At 37.0% G+C, this 23488-nt stretch overlaps 2 protein-coding genes across 2 annotated transcripts; both read left to right on the top strand.

Annotated features, from left to right (window-relative positions):
* On the top strand, positions 47 to 3410 carry LOC18770535 (probable disease resistance protein At5g66900). Its single transcript, XM_020567961.1, has 5 exons — positions 47 to 851; positions 996 to 1396; positions 1736 to 2097; positions 2172 to 2371; positions 2497 to 3410. Exons 1-5 carry the CDS (start codon positions 242 to 244, stop codon positions 3336 to 3338), a joined length of 2415 nt encoding a protein of 804 aa, XP_020423550.1. The 5' UTR covers positions 47 to 241; the 3' UTR covers positions 3339 to 3410.
* On the top strand, positions 19739 to 23115 carry LOC18771298 (probable disease resistance protein At5g66900). Its single transcript, XM_007203633.2, has 5 exons — positions 19739 to 20470; positions 20655 to 21055; positions 21321 to 21679; positions 21784 to 21995; positions 22123 to 23115. Exons 1-5 carry the CDS (start codon positions 19834 to 19836, stop codon positions 22962 to 22964), a joined length of 2451 nt encoding a protein of 816 aa, XP_007203695.1. The 5' UTR covers positions 19739 to 19833; the 3' UTR covers positions 22965 to 23115.

The raw sequence follows: 23488 nt of genomic DNA, 5'->3' as shown, positions 1-23488 counted from the left end.
GCAAATTACTAAATGTGGTCTAACATTATATGGGAGGAGGCCTTGACCCAGAGAGTCTTGCAAACAACATATTCTTTTGCCATTGACAAGTGAGAAAAGCATATTGACTCCTTTTGCATTTCTTGCTTCCAAGCCTGTCCTAAGAGTCTCTCACTTGTTCCTCATTTGTAATCTGCCTATTGTCTTACAAGTTCAGATTGAAACAAATACAAACTTTCAGATCTGAGTTGTTGTTGTTATTATGGATCCGGTTACTTTAGTTGTAGGGTCTGCTCTAGGAGCAGCATTTGAAATTCTGTTTTCTGCAGTTCTAAAAGCGAAGCCCACGGCTAAGATGTTTCAAACACACCTCAGAAATCTCAATATCACGCTAGACTCTTTACAACCACTGATTAGACAGATAGCACAATCTGCCAACCATTTTGTTTCCCTAGAGTGCCTAGAAAATTTTACAACAAAAATGGAGGAGGGCAAGAAGCTGGTTGAAGAATGCTGTGATGTGGGAATGTGGAACTGCATCAAACAGCGTGAATACAAAGACAAAATTCTGGCATTGGATGGCTCTCTTCAAAGACTCTTAAGTATACTGACAGTGCAGTTAGTAAGCCATCAAGTTATGCTGCTCAACCGAATTGATGGAAATGTTGTGGCACAAAATCAAAATCAATTTGGAGTTCGGTGTGCAGTACCTCCGCTTCCACTGGTTACTGTTGGCTTGAAGGAGCCTTTGGATGATCTGAAGATGAAGCTTCTTAAGGATGGACCGGTGTCAATATTTGTGCTCACGGCTCCTGGAGGATGCGGGAAAACCACTTTGGCAACAATGTTTTGTCATGATCAAGAAGTCAAAGGTACCCTGAAATTTAACGTCATTTTATTTTCATTAGTGAGATTAAAGAAAAAAATTATAGAAATCATTTCCTTGTTTGTACAAGCATAGATAAATTTATATGACGTCTTGGTGACAGTTTTCTTAATTATGTGTACTTGGCTAGATAAGTTCAAGGAAAATATCTTCTTTGCCACTGTTTCAAATAAGCTCAGCCACCTTATTGTTCAAGAACTATGGGAACATACGGGAATGCAGGCACCTGCTTTACCAAATGAAGAAATTGCATTTAAATGGCTGCAAAAGTTTGTGACGGAAAGAGGACAAAATCCTTTACTATTGGTCTTGGATGATGTTCAATCTGGATCAGAATCCCTACTTGACAAGTTTAATGAATTCAAAATGCCAAGTTACAAGGTTTTGGTGACATCAAGATATCAATTTCCAAAATTTGGTCGTCCAAATCCTCTAAAAACATTGAAAGATGAAGATGCAATGGATCTTTTTCGTCGTTCAGCATTCCTACCAAATACGAGCTCTAACATACCAGATGATATTCAGAATCAGGTGAGTTGTTAGTCTGAATTTCAAACATGAATGTTTAATTATGCATCACAAAAGGGGAAAAGGAATTATGTTTACTTTTGTTGCACAAAAGTGAACACATCGGTTTTACCGTATCTGCAAATAGGCATGCAAGTAGAGTGCTTACTTTATTTTGTTGCTACATCTAAAATGAGAATGAAGAAAAGTTTAAATTTCTCTTCTTCATGAAACCATTGTTATGATTTTGAAGAGAGATTTGAAATTTCTCTCATGAAACTATTGATATGATTTAGAGAAAGTTGAAATTTCGGTCTGCAACTCAAATGGTAACTGACTTCATTTGGGACACATGTACTGCAGATCGTAGAGTTGTGTAAGAGATTTCCACTTGCCATTACAGCAATCGGGGACTCACTTTGCAATCGACCTATAGAGATCTGGAGAAAAAGACTACTGGAATTGTCTAAAGGTTCTTCTATTCTTGAGTCAGACCGAAAGTTGCTTGTTTACCTCAAAAGTTGCTTGGATGACTTGGATAAAGGAATGACTACCGTCAAGGATTGTTTCATAGACCTTGGTGTATTTCCTCAAGACCAAATAATCCCTGTTACTGCCCTCCTTGATATGTGGGCAGAGTCATATGAGGGAGCTGAAGATTTTATGTCCATTGCAAACCTCTACGAGCTCACCACTCGCAATCTGGCCACTCTTGTAGTCACAAGGTATGCAAGCTTCTATTGCAAATATGCATGTTTCAAAGTTTATTCTAAGAAACTAAAATTTTGATCATGACCAGGAATGAAGATGCGGATGGCTACTATAGTGAACATTTTGCTATCCAACATGGTATGCTTAGATCGCTATCAATCCATGAGAGTCATCAAGACCCGATCGGACAGAGACTGATCATAGACATACGTGGAGACAAGCTTCCAACGTGGTGGAAAGAGAATAAGCATAAAACGAAGAAGGCTCGATTAGTATCTATTTCAACTGGTTGGCATATCTCCCTTTCTTTACAAAATACATCAACACACACACATACACTAACACAGGGGCTTGTTTAGTACTTCCACATTAATTTCTCCCATCACTCACATCATATAGCGTATGGCTTGCAGATGGATTGCACTCACCAAAATGGCACAACATGCATCTACCAAAGGCAGAGGTTCTAGTTCTGAATTTTCAGACAGCGAACTATGTTTTACCCAAGTTCGTGAAGAGGATGTCCAAGTTGAAGGTTCTAATAGTCACAAATTATGGTTTCTTACAAGCTGACTTAAGTAATTTCAAGCTCTTGGGTTTTTTACCTGCTCTAAAGAGAATACGATTAGAGCGCATTTCAATTCCTTCCATAAGCAAGAGCGCCATGCAGTTGAAGTGTCTGCAGAACATATCTTTATTCATGTGCAGCATCGGTCAAGCTTTTAGCAACTGTCCCAGCCAAATTTTAGAGGCATTTCCAAATCTGGTGGAATTGAACATTGACTATTGCAATGATTTGGTGGAATTGCCTGCCAAGCTCTGTGAACTTTTCCACCTAAAGAAGCTCAGTATCACCAATTGTCATAAGCTATCTGCCTTGCCTGAAGAGATTGGAAAGCTGGTCAATTTGGAGGTATTAAGGTTAAGGTCCTCCACAGAGTTGGAAAGGCTTCCAGGCTCGATTAAGAACCTAAAAAAGTTAAGCTTTCTTGACATATTTAATTGTTTGAGCATTAAGAAGTTGCCTGAAGAGATTGGTGAAATGAGTGGTTTAAGAAAGATCAACATGGGACAATGCTCAAGACTGCAAGAGTTGCCTCAATCAGTTTTGAAACTTAAGGAGTTACGGGAAGTGATATGTGATGAAGAGACAGAAAACTTATGGGGGGAGCCTTTCAAATCCAGTCTCATAAACATAAACATAACAGTGGCAAAAGAACAACACAACCTTAATTGGCTCTACTACAAGCCTTGAGAGCTCACTGTCCTTAACAAATGTTGGTGCAATGTCTGTGTGATTTGTGTTTCAATATTTCTTTTTCCTACCTTTCTTCTCTTTTAAGTTTTTTGGTTTTCATTTTGCATTGTAAAAACAAAGTGAATGAGAGGATTTGGATTTACCACCATCAGTTTGTCTTAATTTTTGTCTCCACGGGTCCTATCTTCTCCGTCCGGACTAGCCATTGGAGGCACTTCGAGTCAGGCAAGAACCTGCTCTGATACCAACTGACGCAGTGAGATAGAGGGGAATAGGGAGATGGAACGATAATCCTAAAATAACAACGTCAGAATCCACCAACAAACTAGAATCCACTAGAAAATTGAGTAAAACTCAAGGTATTTGATTGATAATAAGATAGATAATTTAGGATGCTCCAATGCATTCCTTTTATATACAAGAGAAACCCTAGGACTTGCTTGGAAAACTAATGAGAAACCCTAGACTTGCTAGGAAAGCTAATTAGAAAACTAAAAGGAAAATAATAAAAGTTTCCCAAAATATCCAAAAAACTTTAAACGCGGAAAAGTCAAAGTAAACAATGGAATTTGTCTAAAATAGCTCACACGTCACAGCAAAACTATGGGTTCCACTTGTCCTGCCTTTCTCTATGAAACGATAGGTCATGGGCCCAATTTTGAGCTCGGGGCCCATACTTGCACAAATTGGGCTTTGCTACCGCGACAATATGTGCGCCTGTCCAACTGTTCCTCGATCAACTTGGCCATGTGTTCTACATCAGAAGAGAATTAGATTGGAATGCATTTCAATTCCTTCCATAAGCAAGAACCTCAAACAGCTGAGTGTACAGAAGATATCTTTATTCATGTGTAGCATCAGTCAAGCTTTTGGTAAAGGTTCCATCCAAATTCTAGATGCATTGCCAAATCTAGCCGAAATGCACATAGATTATTGCCATGATCTGGTGCAATTACCTGCCGACACTACTACAAAAAGTGAAAAAGACGACCAGAAAACAACGACGGTCTAAGTGAAAACCGTCGTGGTTTATAAAAAGACGACGGTTCTAAAAACACCGTCGTGTAATACAACCTTAGACAACTAAAAAATGGAGTTTCAAATGGCTGTTCAAAAACAACGACGTACATAATTAAACAACCGACGTCTATTTGAAACAGATTTCCGCAGTGTAAAATCAATGCCAACAAAGAACGGCAGAAGTTATGAATCGACCGACGTAGAAAGTAAAGACGACGATTTCAATAAAAACTGCCGTTTTTACTCATAAAATAAGACGACGAGGTTTTAGTATAAGACGCCGTATAATTACAAACAAATCCACGGCTTTAAAATACAAAATATCGCCGTATTAAATTAATTTACAACGACGGAAAATATAAATATATCGACGTCATTCTCGTATAGTTCTACTACGTTATCTTTAAATCGTACAATAAAATTTATCGTCGTATTTATTCATTTTATACGTCGTACCTTTAATTTTAACGGTCGTCTTAATAAGAATTTTTGTTAACAATTTTTTTCTTTGATTTTCTTATCCTACGTCGGTAGATCTACTTAATGACAAGAATTGAAATAACCACGACGGTTTATATAGAACACCGCCGACATAATCAGTTTTGTCTGAGATCCCAAGGGTTACGAAATCTTACCAGATGGAACTCTGTTCCACATCATAATCTTAACAGATGACACAGATTTGCAAATATTGCGTCGTGTTAGTTTACAAATTCTAGAACATTAATTTCCCTCATTTTAAATTTCCTCGGGAAAGAAAAATCTATTTATCACGCTTTGGAATTGAAAACTAAAACTGAAAGAATACGGGAAAAAAAACTCCATTTATAATTTAAAATTAAAATCCACGTCGGTTGTAGTACACTTAACGACGTTTAACAAAATAATCTACGTCGGTAATTATAAATCTACCGCCATCGTAACTTAATATAGACGACGAGAAAAGACGACGGTAGAACAGAAAACCGCCGTTGTTTCAGTTTCTTTAACATATCTTTCTGCAGGACTTGTGTAGTTCAAAGCATTGACAATGTCTTCATCATATCTCCCAGAAACTACTGATTCAATTGCTCATGCTTTAGAGGCCATCTGAAGCCATTTCTATTCTTTATCGCATTCTTGAAACCCATCTTCTTCTTCTGAAGCTCTACGGATAAAGGAAGAGGCTATCACAATAAATCCGACGGATCTTCTTAGGCAAGAAAATCAAGCAGAGGATCAGGCACATCTGATCTTCAGATTTCCCTGAGAAGCGAACTTTCCTTCGACAGCGAGTGGAGGCCAGGCTTGCATCTCTTTTGATGGAAAGCAAGGAGTATTCAGAAGCACTAAGTGTCCTATCAGGCTTGATCAAGGAAGTGAGAAGGCTAGTTGACAAGCTTCTTCTTGTGGACATATATTTGATGCGAGTAAGCTCAATTTCTCTTTGAGAAAACATCCAAATTATTATCTTTGAGACATGAGAGACTGAGAGAGGAAGAACTTGGAACCTTAAATGTAAACCGAAAATGAATGAAAGCGACAAATTTATAGAATAAATTTTTAAAACCAACGGCGGTCCTTACAAAAAAACCGCCGTTTAAATTGTAAAATCAACGTCGGTATGATCGACGTATATTACAGAAATCCACGTCGGTAAATTAATAATAACGACGTGTTAAATAATATACCATGACGCGAGTTATTACTTATGTACTTTAATTTTTGAGTTTACTACGACGGTACCTACAAACTACTGTCGTATTTATTTACCACGTCCGAAGTTAAATGTACCGTCGTATTTTGTAATTTATACGTCGTAGTTATATGTAACCGCCATATTATTTTTTTGAAATGGTTTTATATGTAAGCAACTTTTCGTCTACTTGACTTACACATTTGTTGTTTTTATATTCTTATTTTATTTAAATCTGTCATCCAAAAAAGAAACTTTACATATTGCAGAATATTAATTTCCTTCGTTTTAAATTTCCTCCGGAAAAAAAACTCTATTTATAACGCACTGTAATTGAAAAATAAACTGAAAGGTCACGGGAAAAAAAATTCTATTCATAATTTAAAAATTAAAATCCACGTCGGTTATATTAAACCTAACGACGTTAAATGAAATGATTCCACGTCGAATGAAAAATATTGCGTCGTTTTAGTTAAAAACGACGTAGTTAAATGTAACCGCCGTATTATTTTTTTGAAATGGTTTTATATGTAAGCAACTTTTCGACTTACACATGCACTGTTTCCAAACCCGATTAAAAATTTCAATCTCCCAGAGAAACCTTTTCGTCTTTTTTCCTTGTCAGAGCATTGTCAGAGTTTCTCATCGTCTTCCTCTCGTCTTCTTCGTCGTCTCTGAACTTAAACATCGATCATCTTCCTCTTGCTTTCATTGCACGCAAAAGGTAAGCTTTCATTTTCACTATTTTGGTTACTGTTTTGCATGCTCATACGTTTTTTGTTTGAAAAATCTTTTTACCTTTTTTCTGGCCAAAATCATTTTACTTCTTTCCAAGTTTGATAAAATATACAGACAAAGAGAGAAAGTTTCCAACTTTGAAGACAACTACATCAACTATGTAAGCAACTTTTCGTCGTAGTTATATGTAACCGCCATATTATTTTTTTGAAATGGTTTTATATGTAAGCAACTTTTCGTCTACTTGACTTACACATTTGTTGTTTTTATATTCTTATTTTATTTAAATCTGTCATCCAAAAAAGAAACTTTACATATTGCAGAATATTAATTTCCTTCGTTTTAAATTTCCTCCGGAAAAAAAACTCTATTTATAACGCACTGTAATTGAAAAATAAACTGAAAGGTCACGGGAAAAAAAATTCTATTCATAATTTAAAAATTAAAATCCACGTCGGTTATATTAAACCTAACGACGTTAAATGAAATGATTCCACGTCGAATGAAAAATATTGCGTCGTTTTAGTTAAAAACGACGTAGTTAAATGTAACCGCCGTATTATTTTTTTGAAATGGTTTTATATGTAAGCAACTTTTCGACTTACACATGCACTGTTTCCAAACCCGATTAAAAATTTCAATCTCCCAGAGAAACCTTTTCGTCTTTTTTCCTTGTCAGAGCATTGTCAGAGTTTCTCATCGTCTTCTTCGTCGTCTCTGAACTTAAACATCGATCATCTTCCTCTTGCTTTCATTGCACGCAAAAGGTAAGCTTTCATTTTCACTATTTTGGTTACTGTTTTGCATGCTCATACGTTTTTTGTTTGAAAAATCTTTTTACCTTTTTTCTGGCCAAAATCATTTTACTTCTTTCCAAGTTTGATAAAATATACAGACAAAGAGAGAAAGTTTCCAACTTTGAAGACAACTACATCAACTAAATAAGACGACGGTAGACCACGACGGTTCGTCAGTTGTTCTAGCGTCGTCTGAAAATTGACAAAGTTGTTTTTAAAATAATAGTCTTTTTTTATATGCTTGTTTAATTGCAGGTTTGATTTCGCTGAACAATGGTTTTTGTTTTTCCCTTATTTGATAAAATATAAAGAAAAAGAAACTAGGGTTGGTATCTAATATAGACGACAAAATATCTTATTGTTTTACGTCGTGTGAATGTTAATACCACGACGGTGTATTACTATTGACGTCGTATGAACATAAATACCACGACGTTATATAAATAATAGTTTACCACGACGGTGTATTACTATTGACGTCGTGTGAACATATATACCACGACGTTATATAAATAATGGTTTTAAACATTTATTACGTCTGAGATTATTTCATTGCGTCGTCTAAAATCATATCATACGTCGTATTTTTTTAATACCGTCGTTTGTGTTCTTAATGTTTTCCTGAAATATTTTCACTTGCAGTTTTGTCTGTTAAAATGGTTTCTCAACAACAAACTAAGGATTCTGGCTCCAAGAAGCTTGGAATGGTAGCTCCTCAAGATAAGTCTTCGAAGGAGATGAAGTCTTCGAAGAAGATGAAGTTTGCTTCATCATCTGCTGAGACAGAACAAACCAGCCAGACAACAATCTCAGATGATTCAAAGACTGGTCGAGGTATGAGCACAATGCCTCGTGTTGTGAAGAGAAAGCTTCAGAAACTGAGGCCAATTGTTGAGTACAATAAAAGGGGGAAAGGTGTTGGCCAAGCACATATTGAGATGCAGTCGTATATTGGTGTGTTGGCACGCTCCAGGATCCCACTTGTGGACAAGAAATGGTCCCAAATCCCCAAGGATATAAAGGAGCAGATTTGGGAAGCAGTTGACATGGCTTTTGTCGTAGGCCAAGGGGGCAAGACCTCTGTTTTAGCTTCTGCTTCCAAGAAATGGAAGGATTTCAAGTCTACACTAACGAGGCATTATATCCTTCCATACACCAATGACAGGGAGAAATTAAGCCAACCCCCTGAAACATATAAATTCATAGAGAAAGCACAATGGGATGCCTTTGTAGCTTCAAGGCTATCCAAAGATTTTGAGTCTGTGCATTCTCAACATGCACAGATTAGGGAGAAACTCGAGTACAATCATCGATTGTCTCGAAAAGGATATGCTGGATTGGAGGATCAATTGGAGGAAACCATGCCTGGGGTAGAAATTGATCGATCTACCTTATGGAAGAGAGCTAGACAGGACAAACATGGTAACATCCCTGATCCAAAGGTGGCAGAGAAAGCAAAATTAATTGTAAGCCTACTATCACTCTGTTTTAAATTTTTATTAAACTGTGAATTATTCTTATTACGTCGTATGTTATATTTTTCGTCGTGTGAATGATATTACCACGTCGAAAAGTTTTTAAAAACGTCGTTAAAGGTCTAAATAGGAATCACTACTATGTTTTCTGTAATTACAGCATAAGACGTCGGTGGTTCATTTTCGCGTCGTGTGAATGATATTACCACGTCGAAAATTTTTTAAAAACGTCGTTAACGGTCTAAATAGGAATCACTACTCTGTTATCTTTAATTATAGCATAAGACGTCGGTTGTTTATTCATTTCGTCGTTTTAAATAAATAACCACGTCGGTATAACTACCGTCGTGATAAGTTATAATAACGTCGGTTTATACGTTATTGCGTCGTGTGAAATTATATAATACGTCGTTTGTACATAAATAACCGTCGTGTGTTTTTTTGTTTATCTTTTTTTAGGATGAATTGCAGAAACAAGTCTCGGAAGGCAAAGTCAGAGTAAATGGCAGCAATGATGTGCTGACCATGGCTTTGGGCCCCGAGCATCCAGGCAGACTGAGGGGAGTTGGTGCTGGTGTTTCCCCAAGGCAATATTTCAATTTGCCCAAACCACAGAGGGTGAGCTTTGACGACCGTTTGAAGGACAGTTTAAGAGTTCTCCTTCAAGAAGAGACTAAAAAGATGGAGGCTAAGGCAAGGGAAGAGGCCTTAAGGATGGAGGCTAGGACAAAACAATTGGTAGAGGCTGAGAGGGAGCATTTCCTGAGTCAGCTTTCCCAATTAATTCCCAATTTTGATCCAAGCATGCTTAAACCAAGAATTAGCCAAAGCCCCAAAAATTCAATGTCTGACAAAGCTAGCTGCTCTGGAGGTGATGTGAGATCCCTACATTTGGAGGATGATACTGCCAAAATGGGGAAACATCAGCCAGATGAAGAGAAGGAAGAAGAAAAGGAGAAAGAAGATGAAGAAAAGCATGACGACAAGGTATGTTCACATAACTTTGCCTTTTTTATTTGTTTTTCAAAATTTCAGACGTCGATATTTTTATTTAATCCGTCGTTTGTTTAAAACTTAGACGGCGGAATTTTTTTAAGACGTAATAAAATATTTAAACGACGGTTTTTGCACCGTCGTTTAAATGGTTTCAGACGACGCTTTATTCATAAAACCGTCGTCTTTATTGAATTACCACGACAGTTTTTTCACCGTCGTTTAAATACTTTTAAGACGACGTTTTATTACTTAAACCGTCGTCTTTATTGAATTACCACGTCATTTTTTTTATTTCTTTAAACAGGTTATTGAAGTTGGTGCTTATTCAAAAATGGAGGCGCCATCTTCTTTAAAAACCCTTTGTCGTTTTGTGGAAACGACACTCCTGCCTGAGGATAAGACAGTCCAATTTACAATTGATAAGGAGGTGTTTGGTGGTGAGCGCGATACCTTCCTCCTGCCTGAAGATATTACACAATTTGCAGGCATGGAAGAAATTGGAGCTACTGTATTGGCTGTATATATGAGGTTTGTACTTCTAAAATAATAACTCGTTGGTTTATATATTGCGTCGTCTTAACTAACTAACCACCTCGTCTTAACTAACAACCGTCGTGATAAATATATTATAACGTCCTCATCTATTTCAGTACGTCGTGTGAAATATTATAATACGTCGTTTTTTTATACATAACCGTCGTGTTTTGTGTGCTGACTTGTTTATATTATTTTATTTGTTTAGGTACTTACACGATGTTTTGAAAAAAGCCAATATGTGCAGTATGGTTGGCTTTATCGACCCTGCTACAGTTAGTGCCAACTCTGGCACAATAACTGAAAGATCACGACTCGTAGCAGCTCGACTTCAGAAGACAGACGGTGAACAGATTTTCATGATGCCTTACAATCCAGGGTTAGTCTCCTTAGGATTTTGTTTTTATGATTTTCAATAAATGACAGCTTATAAACTAACCACGTCGGTGTTTTATTTTATTTAGTCGTTTGAAACTACTAACCACGTCGGTATTTATTTATCGTCGTGATAAATATATAATGTCGTCGTTAGCTACTTTACTTCGTCGTGTGAAATACTATAATACGTCGTTTTTGTAAATAACCGTCGTTTTTATATTAATTTTGTGCAGCCGTCATTGGATTTTGCTGATTGTAAGAGCAAAGAGAGAAACCGTCTATTTTCTGGATCCACTGCCAGGAAATCGTGTGGTCGATGAAGAGGCCAAAAACATCGTGAACAGTGCTTTAAAAATATATAATACCCACATAGCCCGAGCAGGACGTAAAAATGTAATTTGGAAAACTCTCTCAGGCACACCAAAGCAACCCAGCAATGTCGAATGCGGGTATTATGTAATGCGCTTCGTGAGGGACATCATCATGGATCCTTCCTTGGGGTTTGAGAATAAGGTAAGAAGAAATTACCTTCATACATTTCACGTCGTTTTTTGTATTATCAACGACGGTCGTGTAAAATTAACGTCGTTGAATGGATATACTACGTCGGTTATGAAAAATATCGTCGTCTGTGATTGAATTTCTTTTTATTTATAAACCCTAATAGTCATTGTTTATGCAGTATGCCAAGGGAAACCAGGAAGCTTCATACCCCCAAGAAGCCATTGATGAAGTCCGGAATGAATGGGCAGAGTTTGTTTTCCAAATTATTAAACAGGGCAATTATTGAACACTTGATATTTATGTATAATGTACCAATTTTCTCTATAATATGTAATGTAAAAATTTGTTGAGGTTTTCTTAAATTAAAAAAAAAACAAACATACAAATTGCTTAACCGACGTGTAATACTTTTCCAACGACCTAATAAAGTCAATAACCGTCGTATTTTGTTGTTGCGTGTTTTAAACAAATACGACGTAAAAAAATAGTTAGACGACGTTCTTTGAACAATTGAGTCGTTAATGGTTTACAATATCTTCAATTTCTTAAGGGTTCAGGGTATAATCGACGACGTTTATGTAACGACTGCGGTTAAGTCGTAAAATATATATTTTACGTCGTATAGTTAAATAGCCGCCATGGTTTCTCATTTTAACGACGTCATTTTAACGACTTAGTAGTCTATTACAATTTACAACGTCTACAATTTATTTAACACCGACGTGGTTTGTTGTATGGTAAGAATATTTTATTATTTTTATATCAAAATATTCAAAATAAATATAAAATAAATCAGAAAATTGAAAAGTCAACTCCTATGAAGTCATTGATATATTTTCTTCCACATAAACCTTGAAAAAATTCATTTTGAATAACAAAAATTTAAAATGACCATCCAAAACAAAATTGTTTTGATGAGTCATAAAATCACTTCTAGTTTTATGGTTTAGGGTTTAGAGTCTAGGGTTTAGAGATTAGGGTTGTTATTTATTGGGGTTTATTTTTAAAGTATAATTTTTGGGTAGTCTATGTTATATGTTAGGCTTTAAAACCATAAAACCTTTTATAAACTTAATTTTTTAAATTGTATAATTTAATTTTATGGGTTTAGTGTATTAATTTTTAACGACGGTGGTTGGGTCGTGGAATACATATTTTACGTCGTACAGTAAAACATACGACATGGTTTACGCTTTAAACGACGTTGTTTTAATATGTAAGTCGGTTTATATAATTTACAACGTCTTTAATTTCTTAACACCGACGTGGTTTTTCAGTCGTCGTTATATAAAAAATTCAAAATAAATTTAAAATTAATCCGAAAAATGAACAGCCTTACGTTCTTAATCCGAAAAATGAAGTTTCCGTCGTGGAATATTAAATTTACGTCGGTACTTGTAGAACTTTCGCCTTGGTTTTTCTTTCGACGTTTTATAACGCGCGCGCTCTAAAAATTTTCGCGCGACCTAAATTTTTTTAGATTTGGCTCTTATTCTTATACTTTGATCCCTGAAACCTAAAATTTCAGATTTCACGCGACATAACATTTCGCTCTCTCACTTCTGCTCTAATTAAAAGTTGCACTCTCCAGGCTCGTCGAATCTGTGAGCTCGTCCAACCTGTAAGTACAAACCCTATCTTCCCCTTGTAAATTCATTGAATGATATTAGGTTGTTTTGTTAAAGGGTTTTAGGTATATGCTTTGCGATCTGTTAATAATGTGCTTATAGGTATGGGTTCATGGATTTTCTGTTTAATGGGTTCATGACAAGATCAAATAAAGGTGTACTTTTGCTGGAAATCAACACAAAAAGACACATCACCAACTTCCAAATGATTTCCAGCAAAAGGACACCTTTATTTGATCTTGTCATTTTCCGCTCTGGAGAAGGTGCAAAGTGCACCAATGCTTATAGGTATGGGTTCATGGATTTTCTGTTTAATGGGTTCATGGATTACATTATCTGTTATGTTGAATTGGGAATGGATTTAATTTTGTCGTATCTTTTAATCACCCTATGTTATGTTGAATTGGGAATGGATTTATTGTTTTCATGCTTGGTTTCATGTATATGTTGGTTTCTTGCTTGGTTTCATATATATGTTGTGTTCTTAATGGGTTTTGTGTTCTTGAAAATAAACTGAGACACGACGAATTTTAAGGCGTACGACGACGATTACACGACGGTGTTTTTAAACTACCGTCGTTGTATTACTTATACACGACGGTTTTTTCATAAACCGTCGTTTGTATTACGTATAATAGACGACGTCTGTTGAAAATCCGTCGTCTATATATGCCAAATACGTCTGTTTTTGATTAAAACTCGTCGTCTCTGTTGTTTATTACTTGCGATTAGATCATTGTATAATCTGCTATAGTGATGGTCATTGCCTGTATTTTCACTTTATTATAGATAATAGGTTATAGTGTCGGAGATGGATAAGTCATGGATGCACTCGGATAGAAGATCGAAGGCATATGAGTTTGGGGTGGAAGCATTTTTGAACTTTGCTGTAGAAAATCTTCTAACTACAACACATATCCGTTGTCCATGTGTTAAATGTGTTAATTTGAAGTTGTTTGGGGTTGGAATTATAAGGGATCACTTATACTTTAATGGAATTGACCAAAGCTATAAGAATTGGACATTTCACGGAGAACCTTGGGAAGCAACTACTAATGCTAGCAGAAATGTTGAAGAAGATGATGGCCATAGTAGGTACAGTTTTGTGTCTGAAGAAATTGATATGGATGATAATGATTTTGGTGATTTTGGTTCGGATCCGTATGAGTTTGCCAATGTGATTGGGGATGGAGATCAACCAGTGTACCCTGGTTGTAGAAAGTACACGAAGTTATCGGCATTAGTGAAGTTGTATAATTTGAAGGCAAAACATGGGATGAGTGATGTCTGTTTTACAGAATTATTGATACTTCAAGGCGATTTGCTTCCAGAAGGAAATACAATACCAACCTCCATGTATGAGGCTAAAAAGACTTTGTGTGCATTGGGGCTGAGTTATGAGAAAATGCACGCATGCCCCAATGATTGCATCTTGTATAGGAAGGAGTATGAGGATTCAACTAATTGTCCTACTTGTGGTATCTCAAGGTGGAAGGAAGGCAAAGATGCAATCTTGAAAGAGGGTGTGTCAGCGAAGGTGGTGTGGTATTTTCCCCCAATTCCAAGGTTTAAAAGGATGTTTCAATCACATGAGACAGCTAAGAGTTTGACTTGGTGGCATGTTGCTAGAAAATCAATTGACGGTCAGATGTCTCATCCGGCGGATTCCCCGTCTTGGAAACTTCTTGATGATAAATGGCCTGAGTTTGGTAATGAGCCGAGAAACTTGAGATTGGCTCTTTCATCTGATGGATTCAATCCCCACAGTTCTCTAAGTAGCAGATATAGTTGTTGGCCGGTTATCTTAGTTACATATAATCTCCCTCCATGGCTGTGCATGAAACGAAAGTTCATGATGTTAACCTTATTGATTTCCGGTCCTAAACAACCCGGAAATGATATAGACGTCTACTTGGAGCCTTTGATTGATGATTTAAAATCCTTGTGGGTTGGGATTAGAGGAGTGTATGATGCACATAATGGAGAATACTTTACACTCAGAGCTGCATTAATGTGGACAATTAATGATTTCCCCGCCTATGGAAACTTATCTGGTTGTGTTGTTAAAGGATATAAAGCTTGTCCAATATGCGGCGATGATACACCTAGTCACAGGTTGAAAAATGGCCACAAAATTTGTTACATTGGGCATAGAAAATGGTTACCAATCAATCATCCATATAGGAGGCAACGTGCAGCTTTTAATGGGAAACCTGAATATGGCATACCTCCAGAGCCATTAACCGGAGAAGAAGTGCTGCATATGGTTGAAAATGGTGACAGAGTTTGTTGGAAGAAGAAATCAATATTCTTTGATCTCGAGTATTGGAAATACCTTCCTGTGAGGCATGCCCTAGATGTTATGCACATTGAGAAGAATGTTTGCGATAGTATCATTGGTACATTGCTGGAGATCCCTGGAAAAAATAAAGATGAGATTGCTGCTCGATTAGATTTATTGAACATGGGGGTCAAAACTGATTTGCAACCCGAGTATGGAGAAAGACGTACTCGTTTGCCTCCTGGGCCTTGGAATTTGTCAAGAGCAGAGAAGAGAGAGGTTTGCAATTCTTTCTATGGTATGAAGGTCCCTGAAGGTTATTCTTCAAATATTAAAAATCTTGTATCTGTACAAGATTCAAGACTTCTTGGCCTTAAATCACATGATTGTCATACCTTAATGCAACAATTGCTCCCTGTGGCAATTCGTTCTGTTTTGGAGAAGCCTGCAAGGTATGCAATAACTCGTTTGTGCTTCTTCTTCAATGCTATATGTGCAAAGACTGTTGATGTTTCCAAGCTAGATAAGTTGGAAGAAGATATAGTAGTTACTCTGTGTTTGCTTGAGAAGTACTTTCCCCCTTCATTCTTTGATATCATGGTTCATCTAGTAGTACATCTTGTCAGAGAAGTTCGTCTATGTGGGCCAGTATATTTTAGGTGGATGTATCCGTTTGAAAGATATATGAAAGTGCTGAAGGGGTATGTTCAGAATCGTACTCGTCCCGAAGGTTGCATTGCTGAGCGGTATATAGCTGAAGAAGTGGTAGAGTTTTGTACTCAGCATTTATCTGATGTTAGTACAGTTGGAGTGCCTTCAAGCCAAAAGATGGGAGTTTCAAAGCCATTATCAGGTTGCACAGTGAGCGTAGTTGATCAGGACCTGTTGAATCAAGCACATCTATATGTCTTGGAGAATACGGAGGAAGTCCTACCTTATATCGAGTACGTATGAGTTTTATTCTTTAAGTTTCCATTTAAAATTATTTCTTATGTTTATCTTATATATTTGGGACCGTAATGCTTGAATTTTTCGTGTCATGTAGGCAACATATGATCCACATCAAGACTGCTTATCCAAAATTTAGAAAGAGAACAAAGTGGCTGCAGGATAAGCACAATAGCACTTTCATTCAATGGCTACGCTTCAAGGTATATGTTGTTGAATAACGTATTTCTCTTTTAATTTTCTTCTTATTTATATGTTAGGATGAATTAAGATATGATTAATTTGCAGGTTCAACGTGAAGTTGAGGAAGACAATCATGGCGTATCAGAAAATTTAAGGTGGCTAGCAGCTGGTCCAAACATGTCAGTGCCATTATATAGGAGCTATCTTATTAAAGGTATTAAATTCAATATCAAGGCACAAGATGATGTGCGGACAACTCAAAATAGTGGAGTTTATTTACTTGCACATACCATGCAAGTTGCTAGTGCCAAGGATAAAAACCCAATTCTCTCAAATATGGGTTTCTATGGTGTCATTCAAGAAATTTGGGACCTTGACTACCAAAAGTTTACAATCCCAGTCTTTAGGTGTGATTGGATAGATAGTTCTGGTCTTGTAGTCGACGAACTTGGATTTACCCTTGTAGATTTGAGTAAAATTGGACATAGGAATGACCAATTTGTTTTGGCTTCTCAAGTCAAACAAATATTTTTTGTTGACGACCTGATGCATCGTGGTTGGTCGGTAGTGTTATCAATGCCTAGTAGAGAATATAATGATGTTATTGGTGATGAAGTATTAGGTGATGTGATAATTGAGTGTGAGCCATTTACTAGAGGGATGCCAAATGTTGACACATTTGATGAACTGGTAGGTGAGTTAGGCGGTCAAAATATTCGAGATGGGTGTGAAGATATATGGATTGAATGATGCTTATGTAATTGGCAGTGTATGACATTAATTTTGTAATATATTGTAATGTGATTTCTTCACTTTCTACGTTCAAATAAAACACGACGTTATTGTGAATCAGTTATTCAGCATATTTACCGACGTCTTAAAGCAACGTAACAATGAAGAACCACGACGCTATTGTGAAGCAATTATTCAGGATATCACGTCGGTGAAGGATAAAGAACCGCCATGTAATTCAAAATAACACGACTCCAATCCCATAATACCGACGTCTAAAAAACGAGATATGTAATCTGAACGTTAAAAAATACGACGTCATCATACATTTTCCACGTCGCAAGTTCTTTTATAAACGAAGAGGAACGAAATTAATTCCGACGGAAATTCATTATAACCGCCGTCTAATAACAATTAAACGACGTTATTTGTAATACGGCTCCCATCATAATCTACGCCGTCTATATGTTCTGTAATACGGCTCTCATTTATTTGGAACCGACGTTGTTTAGACGTTCAACGTCGTCTATATTATTAAGTGCGTCGTGAGTAATGAATACATATAAATACAACGTCGACTATATAAATGTATACGTCGTAAATAATGACACTGACAACTATTTCCACGTCATCTTTTTTAGAAAAATCGAAGTGGAAAATTTATTTCACGACGGTTTTTTGTAAATAAGAGACGTTGTAGAACTTTAGCAGACTAAACACGTCTGTTTTTATTGTTTTCCGACGTTGTTGTATTTAACAACGTCTAATATTTATGGTCGTTGTTTGTTTCTGAAAATAGGACGTATAAATTTTTTAATACGACTCTCATATATTTGTAACTGACGTTGTTTAGTTTTTCAACGTCTACTATAGAAACACATACGTCGTAAATAATGACACTGACAACTATTTCCACGTCATCTTTTATCGAAAAATCGAAGTGGAAAATTAATTGTACGACGGTTGTGTTTATATGTGCGACGTAGTAGGTATCAATAACGTCGTCTTCTAATGTATTTAAAGACGTCATATTTTTTATTGTCGTGAAAATTATATTTAACGTCGGCGTATTTTTATTGTCGTCGTTGTATGTCTATCTTGCGGCTTTGTTCTCTTAATATGTGTCATATTTTCCCTTTTTAACGACGGTTTTTTTAGAGAATTGGTCGTCTATTATCATCCTCGATTGCTTTTTTTAGATCTTTTTGCAGTACAAAGACGTCGTTTTGTATTTTTTGATGACGTTGTATTGTTTAACAACGACGGTTATTTAGCGTCGTGGTTTATGAGGGAAAAGATGACGGTGGATTCCACGACCATTGAAAAACCAAATACACGACGGTGATTTACCGTCGTCTTTTTGCTTTTTTGTAGTAGTGCGAGCTTTGTGATCTCATTTGCCTTAAGGAGCTTAGCATCACCAACTGTCATTAACTTATCCACCTTGCCTGAAAAGATTGGAAAGCTAGTCAGTTTGGAAGTGTTGAGGCTTAGGTCATGTACAGACTTGTTAGAGTTGCCAGGCTCGATTAGGAACCTTAAAAAGTTAAAATTTCTCGACATATCCTATTGCTTTAGCATTAAGGAGTTGCCTGAACACATTGGTGAGACATGCAGTTTAAAAAAGCTCAGCATGAGACAATGCTCAAGATTGCAAGACCTGCCTGCATCAGTTTTTGGACCATGAGCAGTTGAAGGATGTGATATGTGTTTCAGAGACAGAAATTTTATGGGAATCCTTCTTATCCCTACTCGAAAACATACACATAAAGGTGGTCAAAGAAGATATCAACCTAAATTGACTCCACAAGCTTCCATCTTGAGATTTTTATTTCCTCAATAAATATTTTAGCTGCCTCTGCTGATTTGTGTTTAAATTTTTCTTTTTCCCTGAATTTAATTTCCTCTCTTTATGGTTTATGTTTTTTTTTTTTTTGGGTAAATAGTTGAGCTATTGCTTTGTAAAAAGAAACAGTGTATAACTAAGTGTTCAATCCTATCCAAAAAAAAAAACCAAGTGTTCAATTGTGGGCTTTGTTACAAACGTGTCTGCTCTTATGTGGTCGTCAATTGCCCCACTACCTTTCAGTGTGGAATTGTTACGAAAGTTTCCTAAAAAGAACACTTATAATTTCCTACCAAATTACTAATGTGGTCCTACTGAGGTTTCCATCGGGACTTCCTAAAGAACATTATATGGGAGGAAATTAACCATGAGTGGTGATTTCCCCATTTCAATTTGAGTGGGGAAATCATTATCTTAACGAAATGTGGTCCTACTGGCTTTGCTAAAACTTTGACTAACTTGTCGTTAATGACCCACTTTCAGTGTGGAAGCTTATTTTACTTGTTACGAAAGTTTCCTAAAAAGAACACATAATTTCCTAGAAAGTACGACCGAGCTTCGATCGAGCTTTCCTTATTGACCCAGAGATTCTCTCACCGATATATTCACATTGTTTTTCTTGGGTCCCAGGTCTCTGTCAAGAGTCTCCCACTTTCTCCACATTTCGTAATCTGCACAGACATAGACTGATTTCTTGTCTCAGATTAGACTCAAACAAATACAAAGCTTGAGAGTTGGGTGTTGTTTGAGTGTATTTATGGCATTTGCTGCGGTAGGAGGAGCTGGTCTAGGAGCGGTATTTGGAGCGCTGCTTGATGGCGTTATAGCAGTGACGTCAGAGGCTACAATGTTTGAAACCCACCTCAGAGATCTCAAATGCACCCTAGACTTGTTTCAACAAGTGGATGAAGATGTAAGGCAACATCCCAACATATTGTTTCGCCCAATGCAGGGCCTAGAAAGGTTTGAAATACAAATGGAGAAGGGTGTTCAGCTCGTTGAAAAGTGCTCCAAGGTTTGTCCATGGAAGCCGAACGTGTTCAATAAGCGGTACACCAGAAAACTTATTGCATTGGATACATCTCTTAGAACACTGTTAAGTGTACTGACAGCGCACATAGCAAGTGACCTGAGGGCTCGGGTTATCAATGTGGCGACAGTGGTGAACCATATCGATGCGAATATTGCGGCACAAAACCAAAATGTAAATCAAATTAAAGGTTGGTCTGCAATACCTGAGCCTCCACCCTTTACAGTTGGATTGGATGTGCATGTGGAGGAGTTGAAGTTGGAGCTTCTTAAGGACGAGGCATCAATGCTTGTGCTGACTGGTCTTGGAGGATGCGGGAAAACCACACTGGCACAAAAGGTTTGCGAAGATCAGAAAGTCAAAGGTATGGTATATATGTATATCAATTCCTATTTTTTTATATATACAAATTGGTGAAGTTTTGATTCCTAAATTGAAAAGTTCTGTAGTTATAATCTAGAATGAATCGGTTGAAGAAAGAATTTGAGAATTGTGGACAGATTTAAATGGCCACTTGGTGACTGCTTTCTTTTGTTCTACTTGGGCAGAGAAATTCAGGAGCAATATCTTCTTTGTCGTTGTTTCAAAGAGAACCAACTGCCTTGTTGTACAAGAACTGTGTCAAAAAAGGGGATCCCTGGTACCTGCTCTCCAAGAGGAAGCAATTGCCTTTAACTGGCTGCAAGAATTTCTGAAGAAAACAGGACAGGATCCTCTACTTTTGGTCCTGGATGATGTATGGCTAGGATCAGAATCCCTTCTTGATAAGTTTGGTCAATTCAAAAGGCCAAATTACAACATATTGGTGACATCAAGATTTCAATTTCCAAGATTTGGCCCTGCATATCCGTTAGGAACATTGGAACAAGGAGATGCAATGACTCTTTTTCGTCATGCAGCATCCCGACCAGATAGGAGCTTTGATATTCCGGAAGATCTAGCGAAACAGGTGATTTCTTGTTTGCATATCACCTTCATTTTCTATAAGAACTGTCCATACACGAAAATGAACAACACCAATAGCTGCAGATGCATATACTTTTATGCCTACTTTACTTATGAACTAACTCTAAACTAAGAATAAAGAAAAGTATATACCCGGTTAACCATTTTCTTATCTTCATTAAACAATTGATATGATTTGGTGATGAAGTCAAATTTTCGATGTGCAACTCAAATAGTAATTGACTTCATTTGGGACAATTTAACTGCAGATAGTTCAGCTCTGTAAGGGATTTCCACTTGCCATTACAACGATCGGAAGATCAGTTTGCGAACGGCCAACAGAGATCTGGAAGAAAAGAGTAGCGGAATTGTCTAGAGGTTCTTCAATTCTTGATTCTGAGGATTATTTGTTTGCTTGCCTCAAAAGTAGCTTAGATGCCTTGGATGAACGGTTGGCTGTCATCAAGGAATGCTTCATTGATCTTGCTTCATTTCCTGAAGACAGATGTATCCCTGCTGTTGCTCTCATTGATATGTGGGCAGAGTTATATGGGCTAGATGAGGACTTTTGGTCCATTGCACACATCCACGAGCTAACCAATCGTAATTTGGCCAATCTAGTTTCAAGGTATGCAAGCTTCTATTCATCTCGTCTTTGATCTCTCTTCTCCACTTTACCCTTTCTTTTTTATATTTATGACTAGCTAAGAAAATAATTATGATCTTAAACAGGAATGGGAAGATGGAGATGGATGGCTATTACAGTGAACACTTTGTTACCCAGCATGACATGCTTAGAAATCTTGCTATCCATCAGACTGGTCAAGATGAAATTGGACAGGAGAAAAGGCTGATTATAGAAATTTGTGGTGACAATCTCCCTAATGGGTGGACAGAACAGAAGGATAAACCCAAAAAGACCCGGTTATTGTCTATCTCAACTGGTTGTCCCATCTCTCCTTCTTTACCAAAAACATAAACTAAGGCTTGAATATGGTACTTTTGCATTAATGTTTCCCCTTTTGCATTAATGTTTCCCCAAAACTTACATCATATAGCTTTGGTTTGCAGATGGATTGTCCTCAGCAAAATGGCACGACATGCATCTACCAAAAGCTGAGGTTCTAGTTCTGAATTTTCAGACAGAGAACTATGTTCTGCCCAAGTTTGTGAAGAAAATGTCCAAGTTGAAGGTTCTAATAGTCACAAATTGTGGTGTCTTACAAGCTGACTTGAGTAATTTCAAGCTTTTGGGTTCTTTGGCTAATCTGAAGAGAATAAGATTGGAGCGCATTTCAATTCCTTCCATAAGCAAGAACTCCATGCAGTTGAAGAGTCTGCAGAAGATATCTTTATTCATGTGCAGCATCGGTCAAGCTTTTAGCAACTCTTCCATCCAAATCTTAGAGGCATTTCCAAATCTAGTGGAAATGAACATCGACTATTGCAATGATTTGGTGGAATTGCCTGCCAAGCTCTGTGATCTTATCCGCCTAAAGAAGCTCAGTATTACCAATTGTCATAAGCTATCTGCCTTGCCTAAAGAGATTGGAAAGCTGGTCAATTTGGAGGTATTAAGGCTAAGGTCCTCCACAGAGTTGGAAAGGCTTCCAGGCTCGATTAAGAACCTAAACAAGTTAAGCTTTCTTGACATATATAATTGTTCGAGCATTAAGAAGCTGCCTGAAGAGATTGGTGAAATGAGTAGTTTAAGAAAGATCAACATGGGACAATGCTCAAGACTGCAAGGGTTGCCTCAATCAGTTTTGAATCTTGGGGAGTTACGGGAACTGATATGTGATGAAGAGACAGAAAACTTATGGGGGGAGCCTTTCAAATCCAGTCTCATAAACATAAACATAACAGTGGCAAAAGAACAACACAACCTTAATTGGCTCTACTGCAAGCCTTGAGAGCTGACTGTCCTTAACAAATGTTGGTGCAATGTCTCTGTGATTTGTGTTTCCATATTTCTTTTTCCTACTTTTCTTCTCTTTTACGTTTTTTGGTTTTCATTTTGCGTTGTAAAAACAAAGTGAATGAGAGGATTTGGATTTACCACCATCAGTTTGTCTTAATTTTCTTCTCTACCTTTTTCCTTCGTACCATATACTAATGTACCTTCTATGACGAAAGACAGAGACAGTGCTCAAGGTTGCAGCAGGAAGTGATCTGTGATGGAGAGACAAAATATTTGTGCGAATCTTTCTCATCTTGCCTAAAAAACATAAACATATCCCCATTTCCGCCCAAAAAAAAAAAAACATATCCCCCCCATTCATATCCAACCTTTGCGTCTTCCAAGAGCAGCTCCTTTGTTCTGTCTAGAATAGCCCGTCCATACCTACTCCTACGTTTTGTTTCTCTGATTATTTCTTTTGAAGTTTACTAGCGCATGACTAGTTTTTTTATTATAAATTTTTATGAAAAATGAGTA

The sequence above is a fragment of the Prunus persica genome, chromosome G7 (genome assembly GCF_000346465.2).
Source record: "Prunus persica cultivar Lovell chromosome G7, Prunus_persica_NCBIv2, whole genome shotgun sequence".
NCBI lineage: Eukaryota > Viridiplantae > Streptophyta > Magnoliopsida > Rosales > Rosaceae > Prunus > Prunus persica.
This window is presented reverse-complemented; position numbering and strand designations above follow the sequence as displayed.

What these genes read in the sequence shown, in the direction of transcription:
- LOC18771298 (XM_007203633.2), top strand. Translation starts at nt 19,834, where the DNA reads ATGGCATTTGCTGCGGTAGGAGGAGCTGGTCTAGGAGCGGTATTTGGA. An exon ending in CGGAAGATCTAGCGAAACAG is followed by an intron (nt 21,056 to 21,320) that starts GTGATTTCTTGT and finishes ATTTAACTGCAG; the next exon opens with ATAGTTCAGCTCTGTAAGGG. An exon ending in GTTATTGTCTATCTCAACTG is followed by an intron (nt 21,996 to 22,122) that starts GTTGTCCCATCT and finishes TTTGGTTTGCAG; the next exon opens with ATGGATTGTCCTCAGCAAAA.
- LOC18770535 (XM_020567961.1), top strand. Translation starts at nt 242, where the DNA reads ATGGATCCGGTTACTTTAGTTGTAGGGTCTGCTCTAGGAGCAGCATTT. An exon ending in TCATGATCAAGAAGTCAAAG is followed by an intron (nt 852 to 995) that starts GTACCCTGAAAT and finishes GTACTTGGCTAG; the next exon opens with ATAAGTTCAAGGAAAATATC. An exon ending in GCCACTCTTGTAGTCACAAG is followed by an intron (nt 2,098 to 2,171) that starts GTATGCAAGCTT and finishes GATCATGACCAG; the next exon opens with GAATGAAGATGCGGATGGCT.